General features: G+C 36.8%; 1 protein-coding gene across 15 annotated transcripts in view; it reads right to left on the bottom strand.

The window, feature by feature from the left end:
* TENM3 (teneurin transmembrane protein 3) overlaps positions 1 to 12018 on the bottom strand; it is a 403572-nt gene that overhangs the window by 166959 nt on the left and 224595 nt on the right. For 10 of the 15 annotated variants that reach the window (XM_071743228.1, XM_071743230.1, XM_071743231.1 and 7 more), the window contains one exon: positions 256 to 465. The exons of the other annotated variants lie outside the window; for them this stretch is intronic. In XM_071743228.1, the coding sequence (XP_071599329.1) occupies positions 256 to 465 (210 nt within the window). The remainder of the gene's footprint in view (positions 1 to 255; positions 466 to 12018) is intronic. 15 annotated transcript variants of the gene reach the window in all.

Here is a 12018-nt window from a genome sequence, read left to right as displayed (position 1 = left end):
TACATAATAAACCATTAATGGCTATAGCTTCATCTAAGTATTGCATTTGAAATAATTTAAATGAGCTTTTATATATTGGAAGTTACTTTCCACTCAGCTTTAAGGTAAGGTTGAAACATTATTTGTGAGATTTAAAGGAAAAGAAGCTTAAAATACAAAGTAATTTTTCACATCTTTAGTTTTTATGAGGCAATTTTGTAAGAGGATGGAAAATAAAAGGGTATTCAAACTATGGACGAATTGTGCTCTTCTTACCATGACCTGGGACAGACACTGAAACAGTACCGGTCTGTACTAGATATGAGCTGGCAGTATAGTCCTCATCTGTATCAGAGTCCTGAACTGGCTGGCTGCCATTATTACTTAATAACCACCTCTGGTTGTCATGGAGATTGGGTGATGGAGAAGGGGAGTGTAAGTGTTCAGTAACTGATGGACTAGATGAGGAGGATGGCATGGGAGGACCTATGAAAAAAAGTAAAAAAAAAAATAAAATTTAAAATACGAGTCCAGGTATCTCACGAACAATAAATATTTTTTCCATCACCAAAAGGCAAATAGTCTACTTCAAACAGTAAGAAGACATAGACAAAGAAAATATAACAATTGTCTATAATAAACTGGTTTAAGTGCTTCAGAAAACATAACACAATACCATGACTTGCTATTTCAATGGGCAGTGTCTATCACTACCTGGAATTCCCATATCTCTGCAACACAGAGGAACAGATGCCCACCGAAATGAATTATTTGTTGCACAACCACTCGGAAAACACTGATTTTCAGGCCTTTAAGCAGAAGAAAAAAGTACTGAAATGTACGACCAAATACAAAGCTACTTAAACACTAATGTTTAAAATCTACTTATGGAAGGAAATAGTACAGATAAGCCAAGAAACAGGAACAGTTTTCCAAGCTCACACACAGAGGGAAACTCGCAGCCCTAAATTTCTACCACATGAATTATTCTGACAGAAATTGAGAGTTTTTAGCAGTGTTTCTCAGGCACATAAACCATTTAAAACCCATTAAAATGTTCCACCTGTCAAACTTGAGTCCACCTGCACAAGTTGTTTTAAAACACACATATGCAATGACTACATCCTGTTTCTACATCTTGAAAATATCATAAACACATGATGAAGGAAGAGAGAGTTAAAGAAAGCTTTGTGATATCATAGCAATGCATTCACTCCTGCAATGAAACAATAAGTAAACCCAGTAAGCTGCAGAGAAAAAAGGATCCTGTCTTTTAGTCAGGCTCAGATCTGAGTCTCTGGGAGTAAGACTAGAGGACTACTTTTGAATAAAGTATATTGTTGCCTGTAGGTGGGGAATTGTAACAGAAAATGAAGTAGCTTTAATACATACTTTACATTTAAAAAATTAGATTAACCTCCACAGATACCATTCATAACTATGAATCTAGATTTAAATTAAAGGAAGAGGGTTTTCTTCCCATCATGTAACAATTTGTTTTTATGGTATTTGGCATTAAAGTTATTCTGCAGAGGTGCAGCACCTCTCAACACTATATTTAAGTTTAATGCACTAAAACTTACTGACACCCATAGCTTGAATTGCCATTGCTCCATCTCTATTGTACACTGCTTGAACCATGCTAATTTTTAAATGTTATCTTTTTTTTTTTCTTTCAGATTCAGTTTATACCATCACATAACATCTTAAAGATCTCTGAAGCACATCTAGAAACCCTAATCAATTGGTTTCCCTGGAAAGAAACCTGTGACAGCCTCACCACAAACTGCTTAATTCTTTCACATTATTTACATCTTCCCAAACTTGTAGTGAACAGCACAGTATCACAGATTTGCTTTGGTTGGAAAAGACCTTATATTACTTTAAGTCTCAGGCTTAGCTCTGGTAGGAAAGAGAGGACTTAGCAACTCTTGTGTGAAACCCAAGGTTTGTAGCCAGGCACATAACAGGCATGGGGAATGATATTTACAGGGTTTGATTTGGCAATTTTGAAGTAAAGGGTGGGCACATTTTCAAGTTCAAGTTAAAGTGCCACCAGGTTTTCTTTCTACACCTTGATTTTTCTCATTGCTTGTTTCAGTAACCTGGATTTGTGGTTATTTCTTAATGGAGTATTTAATGCATTATTTATGATGTACCTAAGACTATTTATATAGCCATTACATTTAATTTTTTTTAATAATTCCAATAATAGTTAACCATTTATTTTTTCAAATACAAATTAGCTCAATGTCTTAAACTTGAACTTTTCTTATAGAGGGAAGAACTATAGTAACATGCTCCAGATGTGTACTGTCTGAAGCAAATCAGCACCTCAGCAATACCCATGGAGCTTATGCAAAATGCTGTTCTCAATATTCTTCTCCTCTGTCCTTCTCAATTTACACTCCATTAACTTCCACGCACAACACAGCCATGTTTATACAAACTATAACCATATACAATATCCTGTTGCCTTAAAACCTGTCATACCCTATGTGCCTTAATTATTTTGTAAATTCCCTCATTTATCCAAATTTATTAATTGTCCCAGTGCCCAGCGTCTAACAACACTGCCCTGCCTTGATGAGCACCTGTCCAGAAAAATCATCCCATGGGAGCTCTGGCTGACCAAGTTTCTCAGTTGTGAACACACGGTGTGTCAGGTGTGGGCTGGAAGTGGGGGTTGCTGGCAAAGCTTCCACTACTACACTCAGTGGGGAGAGATCTCTGCTACAGCAAAAATCAGGTGACTAGGGCTGTTACACCACCGGAAAATTATGGAACTTTGGTGATTAGATTTTTTTATAAATAAACCTCATTCTAGCAGGCAGTTCTTTGTTGTCTCGAAGTTACATGGTCTGCAGAGAAAAGGGAGCTGGTTATAATATGAGCCAACTCTTCACAAGAGCCTTAGACCAGCCAGCTGGGATGTGGAGTTTTGTACAACTTCATCTAGCATTGGCAGCTTTCTGCAGTGAGTTCCCCTTGATCCCAAGTGAAAAAACAAACAGCTTTTATACTGACATTTACTGAATAAGCCACATCTTAAGAAAAAAAATACTTAACATGAGGGATCATAAATTATGTACATCTTCTTTCCCAATTGTCTTTTTTTCATGGAATGAAAAACATATAAAAATATTTGGTAATCTCTCTTATTGAAGTACTAGCAAACACATTTATAAATCACAAAAATCAATAGGTATGATAAGAGCCAATTATATTGATTACAGCACTTTCCCCATTCAGTTTGGAGGTCCACAGTGATGCAAAGAATATTTTATTCTAAGGAAAACCACAATATACAAATATTGATTTTTTTCCTTCGTTCTGCTTCTTTTGGTATAAATCTAGCAAAAAATGCTGTTGTTCTGCTTTGCCTTTTTTTGACCACATATTAAGGAAGCAAATGTTCTTGGTTTTAGAATGTGATTTTGATATAAGACAGTAAGCTATTTTTCATGAAAAAGTATACTGGATTTAAGAGTACTTAAATCTTTTAGGTTATGAAGATAAACACATTTTAGTTTGTTGCCATTTTCATAATTGAAAATACACGACTTTCAATTATCTTCACGTACTTCTAAATGCCAAAAAGATTTGTGGCAACTATATACACAAACCCCTACTATAGCAGTACGCGAAGATTTGAATAAATTTTGCTCAGGAAATAATATGAGTCCTTAAAGAAAGTAAAACTGAGAAAACTGGTTGTAAGAAGAACATTAGCAAAGAAATACACCTGAGCTAATAATGGATACTGTAAATAGATACATACAAGGTTATTGTGTTAAAAAAGTTACACCAATCTGTGCAAAGATCAGTGCTGATTAAAAAAAAGATGGAAGCAGAACTGATGTCACATATGGGAGAGCTGAAAGGGACAGGCATGGTAAGCTTAACCCACAACAGGTTAGCAAGTAAACAAATGGGAAGACTGTCATCAGGGGACTGGTAATAATGCAGAGGGATGCATGGGACTTCGTATACAAAGCACATCAAGGCTTAAGGAAGGCTAAGGCTGAGTTCCGGCCATTACTGCTGCCCAACCCCCTGGGTATGGGAACAGGGAGCCAGGAGGGGACGGCAGCACCTGGGAAGGGCTGGGAGCAGCACAGGGCAGAGCTCTGCCTTCAACCCCAGATCCTCAGGGATACTTCCACCTGGCCACAAACCACAGCTTACAGCCAGGTCCAAGTCTCCTACACCTTTTTTTCCTTAAAAGAAAAAGCCATTAGCAGAACTTCAGCTTCTTTATATCGTATTCTGAAGAACAAATCCAACAATTGCTCAGCTTTCATCTTCTATCTGTCATCACATGCTAAAGAAGCACTTTGCTTCAACACCAGTGGGTGGCTAGATGAATGACTGCATCTTCACTAGATGAATTTTAGAGAAAATAGTATCGGACAATTTTGGAACATGGCATTTAGGAGTAAAGTAGGATGGAAGAGAAGCAGCAGTAATGAACTCCTGCTGTTACATGGTGGGAAGGATGGAATAGATGACCCAGAAAGCCTCTGCAAAAGCCTAAAATATTTGTACTTATGAAAATTTGCCAACAGATTCAAGCTCTGGAAATATAATACCAACAAGAAAGGAAAAACTTTGTTTACTTTCTTTTGTAATTGCAAATTCTTAAGATCATGTTTTAGTTCAAGAAAGTCTTTGTTGCTTCATGAATTTCTTAAATACTGAACTTACATTCATATATCTAGATTACTACTCAAAACCTGGCATTATCAATTCCCTTTGCATATTGTGAGTTACACACCTTGAAAAGTAATGTCACTATAAAAATTTGAAGCGCCATTATATATATTTGTCTCAATCAGGATGCATATACCCTATCCCTACTCTTACATGCATCTTCTGATGGCTGCTTAAGGCATTACAAGAGTAATGAGCTCTGTTTAGGCTGTTTAGCCTAAACACTGTTTAGCAGAACAGTGCATTTTTCGTTTCACAGCCCTTGTCACTAAGACTGAAAAAAAAATTTTCCTCTATTTGCATCTTAAAGACAGAGGGGAAGAGTTTTATTTTGAAATTAATGGTAAAAAGTACTTACTGACTTCAATGGCAGTAAGAAAATGCTATTAAAATACAAAGTGAAGATTTCTCCTTTCTTTACTGAAATTAATGGTATTTTTGCAGGTAACTTCACGGAAATGAAGACTTCATGTTACTTTAAAAGGCTCTATTATGACATATAAACCTAAAACCATACAACATACTATGGAAATAATATGCTATACACATAATGGCTCACTAACAGTTGATATATATATATATATATATATATATATATATATGCAGTTTGTACTTTGCTCCTCACAACAGGAAAAGACAAGTTGCTGATGATTCTTTTTTAAATTTTATTTATTTATTTATTTATTTTTAAAATAAAACAGTTAATGTGGTCTTTTAAAATGGTGATCAGATAGGCAGTGGTTTGTGAAGGTCAGAAATAATGTGTCTTCTGGCTAAATTAATTAGAAACCAAAATACTTTCAAACAGGCAGAAGGACACTTATAGCCTTTCTGAGTCAAGCTGAGATAAATCTTTGCAATCTGCTCTAGGACTTCCCAGCATGATGAAAGCTGTTAACACACTCTTGTTAAATAGGGCACCCATACCCTCCTAACAAGTTTACTGATTGCATCTGGAAGTTTTAGTTTCCAATATATCACATGTAGATTGATCAAAAAAAGCCACCTAAAATAACCCAGAACCCCATACCAGGAATCTTAAGCAACCAGATCTTGGACCTTTTCATCTCTGTGTAGAACACACTGAGTTAGCAATAAGGGAGTTTTAATTGTAAACCCATGTTTTTATTCTGGACTCCCTGTATGCTCTTCAACCTGTATGACTTGGCATTGGCATTTAGCTCTCTGCTGGATACTGTAGCATTGTGCAGTCAACCTGCAGTGACAGTTATCTCTTAATTAAAACTCTACATGCAAATAGAACTATTGAAAAGTGCTGTAGCGTAGCACACAAAGAATGATTATTTATAACCAATACTTTTATCCATTGTAGCTACTGTGATGGTCTCCTCAAGGATATACATGCAGAGCCTGTCTTTCAAATATATACACACGTACACACACACATATATAAATAAGACTCTGTAAGTCTGGCTACAGAGAAAAACACTCCAGTGAGAAGAAACACATGCCAAGAATTCTTCCAAAAAGAAATGTTTTCAAACACATAAAACTGATACTTGCAATTTTGTTCTGCTTTGTTTACACACATAAAGGATAAGGACTCTTTTAGTCCTGAATTGGGAAGTGTAATTTCCAAGTTTCAAATCTCTCCAGATGCTGTTGACCTTTGACTACATCTCAGAAGCAAATCTTAAATACAAATGACATCTACCTTTCCTAGATTTCCTTAAAAATTTATTACTTCTAAACAAGTGCATTATCTTGACATGCATTTTAACTAACAAAGTTGCAACTGCTCTGTAGATTGTGAAAGCTGAAACTTTACAAGACTATAGCCAGAGAACAATGACTTGAAAACAGAAGTAGTTCATTAGAAAGCAAGAAAAATGCTGGCCTGCAGTATTGTAATATTTTTTTTCTTCTGGGAAGTGTAGTAAAATAATCAGTCTATAATACAAGGCTTGTAATTGTCTTCTGAAAAAAAGACAGATTTCTTTAGAAAAACAGTTATGCATTAGAACTGACACTCATTTCTGAAGCAAACACATTTTGGTGGTTTTGGAAATTTAACAGTTGCTGCTCAGCAGATTGCTAAACGTAAAGGAGTGCCCTGCTCTTACAGGGGTCAGACTGCATGATCACTGAGGTTCCTTCTTCAATCCTAAATTCACACAGTGCTCATCTTCCCTTTAAACCAAAGTTCTGTCTATAAAGGAATTGCAGAATCCAAGTCTTAACTGACAAGTTACTCTTATCCTAAAGTGTATTACTCTCACTACCTTTTAAAATATTTTACAAAAATTACTGTTTTCAAAAGGAATTACCTTATAACATATTAGCCTGGTGCAGAGCAAAGGTCCACTCTGCTAATCAGAAAGTTCATGAGCTGAACTAAAAGCTCAGTCATCTCTAGCCTCCAGGTTTTATTTTTTATGAACTACTCCATTCAGCTCAATTGAACTTTCTATTCTTCAACCACCAATATTAATTAATAAGTGGGCACACAAAATGTTGGAAGGGGAATAGAGAACTATGTCCAGAAGAGTGAAAAATCTTCATTCCACTCAGAAAATAATTTTAAGTGATAGGCCTCTGTATTAAAAAAAAAATAAACATATCCCTTTTTTTTTTTGTGGGGTGGCAAGGGGATTTGGACAGAAGCAAGATGATGAAATGAAAATATCACTCTTCATTTAGAGCATCTGCTAGGATTTAAGCTCTTCTGCCTTGTGATGGGAGCCACATCCAGCACAGCCAGGACAAGGAGACACCAGTTCAGCCACTGACTCAGCTGTTCAAGTTACATGCTCAAAGTTTTGGCCAAGCCACTACCACTTGCAACCAAATCTCAAGCCCTAGCAGCAAGCCATGAGGTCTCCCAGGGCACACAGCGCTCGGGATGAGCAGGCAGGGCAGCTCCTGGGGTCCCCATTGGGACACTGAACGGCTCAGCCACAGACCTGGCCCCTTCCTAACACAGTCACTGAGCTGGAACCTGCTCAAATCCAGCCAAAGGAGAGAGGTGCACAGTGTCTCTTCACGTATACACAGCTGTGTACCAGTGCAGCACACAAGGCTCACCTTTGCAGCAAACAAGTTCTGCTTCAGTCACAGCCCTGCAGTGCTGCCCTCATTGGCCTGGGCTTACTGCTTCACTGATCACTTCATGGGAGAGGGGAAGGGCAGCAGAGGGCTTTTGAGTGCTTGCAAACCAGACAACTAAGTGAGCATCACACAGTGCTGTAGGCAGAAGCCAGTCCTCCTCACAAAATTTCCAGGATTTGCATTTTTAAAAAACCCCAACTACAAACCCATCACAGACTCAAGCAAAACCCAAGAAAACAAAACAAAACAAAACACCAATGGTTTGGTTTTTGTGTTTTTTCTTGCATTTCCAGAATGAGAACCAAGCATCAAAATCGGAGCCGTTGGCATATCCTATAATTAGCGTATGGAGGAAGCCGTGCTCTGTCTCTCTGTGTGTATTATGTTTGCTCAGTGACGAGGCTGAAGAGTTTACCACGTTTCCCCTCTCAATCCTGACCTTTGCAAATGACTAATTTTTCTGGATGCTGATATTCTTTCAGATGGCAATTCATAAAGAGCAATCACCTAAAAAAGTAACCTTTGAAGAAATGCTTCTTTATTCTTCCTATCTGTGACTTTTGATTATTAGAGGTGAAATGGATTGAGCCATGTCACATCTGGTTTATCATTTTTCCAGCATGACTCTGTAGTAGAAAATACTTTGTATTTTCAATGTCACTTTTAGTTAAATTAGAAGGGTAGAAGGGGTGGAAAAGTATTTCTGGAACAGGACAGGAAATGCATCTTGAAGGACACAAGAGAACTTAGGGATTTTAGGGGTGTTTTTTTCTTTTTTTTTTTTGGAAGGGTGTGGGGGAGAAGCTTGTTCAAGTGAAAATCTTCTGAAAATGACTCACAAACCATCTAGATTTCAGGTTCAGGTAACAGCCTACCCTCGTTCCTCCTAACCTGGATAAAAAGTAGTCTAAAGAGGAGTAAAAAAAACCAAACTAAATAAGAAAATTTGCTTTTCTTAGTTCTACCATACCCTACATAAGAAAACTAGTCAAAGGGATGCCAGTTTTCCTACTTTCACCTCTTCCTGCTAGTTCATTATAAAGGGAACCCCATCTCTGGAGCAACACATCCAGAGAAGCTCTTAATGACATCGGATTGTCTGTACTGGGTGACCACAGATTGACTTGTTATTTTAGAAGGGAAAATGACAATTTAAAGAGATTTTGATAGAAGCTAACAAAGATGAACAAACTGATGAAAAACTGTATATAAAACTCACCTATAAAAATGTCTTATTTCTGTATAGTCAAATTTTTTTGGTGTTGTTACATCCACATTAGCTGCATTTTTTTGATAATTAGCTATTTCAAAAGATCAGATCTGTGGCACAGCAAAAGTGGAGAACAAGAACAATGACAAGGAACGATATGAAGGATGTTGCCATCTTCACCAGCTCCTGATGGAAACTTTCCCAAGAACAGGAGCTCTGTGCACCTCCTAGCCTGGCCCTGTGAGGGCCATCACACTGTCAGACAGCTACAGAACGAGCAGTGCTACCGCCAGAGCCTTCCATATGAAATAAAACATTGTGCTGCTACACCCTGTGTTTAAGCAATAAAATAAAGCAAACCGATAAAATTTCCCATAAAACAAAAGAACCACACGATACTTACAAAGCTGTAAGTTTAGTGATGAGAAAGTAGCCTTGCTAAAGAAACATCAAGGTTCCCTAATCAGAGATGCCTCACAGGGTTTGTGTGTCTGAAAGTAACACGACAATGTATTTTTGTTTGCTCTTTGTTGCTCCATTTTCACAAGCCTTTCCATTCTTGCACTTTCACATTTTGACCCTGTTTGGGTCTTTTTTCCCTGCTATATTACATGTAACTCCTTAACAAAGGAATTTTGGGAATTAGAGAATTACCAGAAAATTATTGACTGTTGTCTCACGCAGTATCACTCTCACAAGCAACAGGACATTTACTGGACATTGATGTCTCATTACATCTAGTATGTAATTTATTTCTCTGCTGGAACAGAACTTATCAGCTTTGCCCATGTGGAGAAAATGTTTCTACCTTAGAAACAAATAGACCACCACAGGCAGGAAGCTGGAAAGCTTAAATGAAAACCCACCACATGATCACCAAAGTTAGCTGGCTACCAAAGCTGCTAAGGCAGGAGTGTTGAAATGGGTTGGAGGTGACATTTTAGGGCCAGATTTTTGACAAAGCCAAGCCTCATTGAAGGATGATTTAAAAAACTGAAAACAATAAAAAATGTTGGGCCCTAAGAACTCAGAGAAAGCCAGACTCTTTATTTAGGTGCCTCTGAAAATTCAGCATTAAACAAAAAACCCTGTGTCAACAACGTTCCTTATTTTTGCCTGAATATATAAACAATAGTATTTTAACTGGCGAGAAAATGCACACATTATTTGTAAAGCATTGCAAAAGTTGCACATTTTTAGTCACTCTCTTCAATCATAAGAAATTATTGCTATCTAAAATAGAAAAAGATTTTGACTAGCTATATAAAGGCTCTATCTGATAGCTTTTAATTTATTACTGTGCTCTAGATACATGCAAAACTTCAAACCATAAATTTCAAATACAGTTATCTATTCATGTTCAGAAGAACAAAGAATTAACATTTCTTAAAAATATACAGAAATCCCTCACATTACTCTACAGTTAGGTCAGAAAATGCTGAAGGGAGTTAATAAAACCCCCTTTCGCCTCAGACTAAACATGGAAAATTTCAGTCCAAAAGTGCTATTCAAAAGTTATGAGCTAATGAACAAAAGGGGTTCTAATAAAGTTTCATGAAATGTTAACTATAAAATCCAGCAGTAATAACATAATCTTTACTTCTTTGCCAATTTGACCACTTCAGAATAGTAGAAAACAGATTGAAGCAAACCACACCAGTTAATCTTAAGATTTTTTATCTCAATGAAAATAGAAAAGACCCAAAAGACTGGGCCAAAATACAGATGAAAGGAAATTCTCATCTGAGTGCCTTGCAAACTCTGAAACAAGTGCTCTTCAGATATATACCAAGATCATCAGCAGAAGCAGTACAAGCCTCAGTTCCTGAAAAATTATTAATGTTGAAGCATTAGACTTTCAAAATGCCCCTCTCAGTACCTGTAAAACCTGCCAGATAAAAGCCAAGTACTACACAGAAAGCATTTAAAGGCTCTGGTCTGGAAGCCATGCCCTTTAAAAATAAAATTCTCCATATACTTTATTGTACATGCTTTCCAAGATTATCCACTCCCTTGCATCTACCTTCATAAATCTTCACTGCCAAAGCATCTACCAAAGCACTTATTAATAAAAAAGACATGAAAAAAATTCTTATTCAACTGCTTTTTTACTCTCTGAATAAAGACACGTTTAAACAGGTTCTTGGCCAAGATTACGTTTCTATTCACACAATACTCCTTTTATAGAAAGGAATAATGCAACCAATTATGAGAGCAGCCCCTGAAAAAGCCAACTAATGGCTTGACTTTGTCCACATTCATATCAGCACAAAGTAACTAATTTTATATGATGCTTGATAATGCAGTACTATGTAAGGAAAAGATTACACAGGAAAATTTACAAGCTAAACATATTCATTCTGAAAGGATCAGACCATATAAAACACAATTTATAAGCACAGAGAAAAAGAGAAACAAAGAATTGAAACCAGGTTTACCCGTATTTCATTCCTTTTGTACTCTGGAATGTTTATATCTAACACACATGCAGTTTTCTGGTGCAGTTGCTGTTACTACACGGTACCTGATTTAGCCTTCTACACTCTAAATGCTGTATCTACATGAGACATAAAGACAAAGGAATAATCTGAGCTCTCTTGCTCAGTCACCTGAGATGCTTTCTTTTCTTTGTGTTGTTTGTATTTGCCATTTATCTTTGAGGTATCCTGGCAGTCCAAGTAATAATTCAGTATGTGTTTTCCGAGGCAGTTACCATTCATTATATGTTTTCTGAAGCAGTTATAACCTGCAAAGCCAATTCTTGGTCAGAATTTTTACATCCACAAGCAGAAAACAAATCACAGGATGCTTCCAACTCAGATTCTGTCAAAAAGAGGAGGATGATAATCAGTGCAGTTTAATGCAAACCTGTCTGTCACACTGCTGTTAAAATTATGTGTGCTGAGGTGAGCAGACAGCAATATTAAGAACCGTACACAAATTTATTTTGAATAAAAATGATGCATTAGCCCATAACATTCATCAGCCCATGCAAACTCTCAGGAATCAAACTTCCCTTGCAAGTATCTTTTTAGATCTGTTTATTT

Source organism: Heliangelus exortis, chromosome 4 (assembly GCF_036169615.1).
Source record: "Heliangelus exortis chromosome 4, bHelExo1.hap1, whole genome shotgun sequence".
Lineage (NCBI taxonomy): Eukaryota > Metazoa > Chordata > Aves > Apodiformes > Trochilidae > Heliangelus > Heliangelus exortis.
Note: the sequence above shows the minus strand (reverse complement) of the source record. Positions and strands in the feature narration are given on the sequence as shown.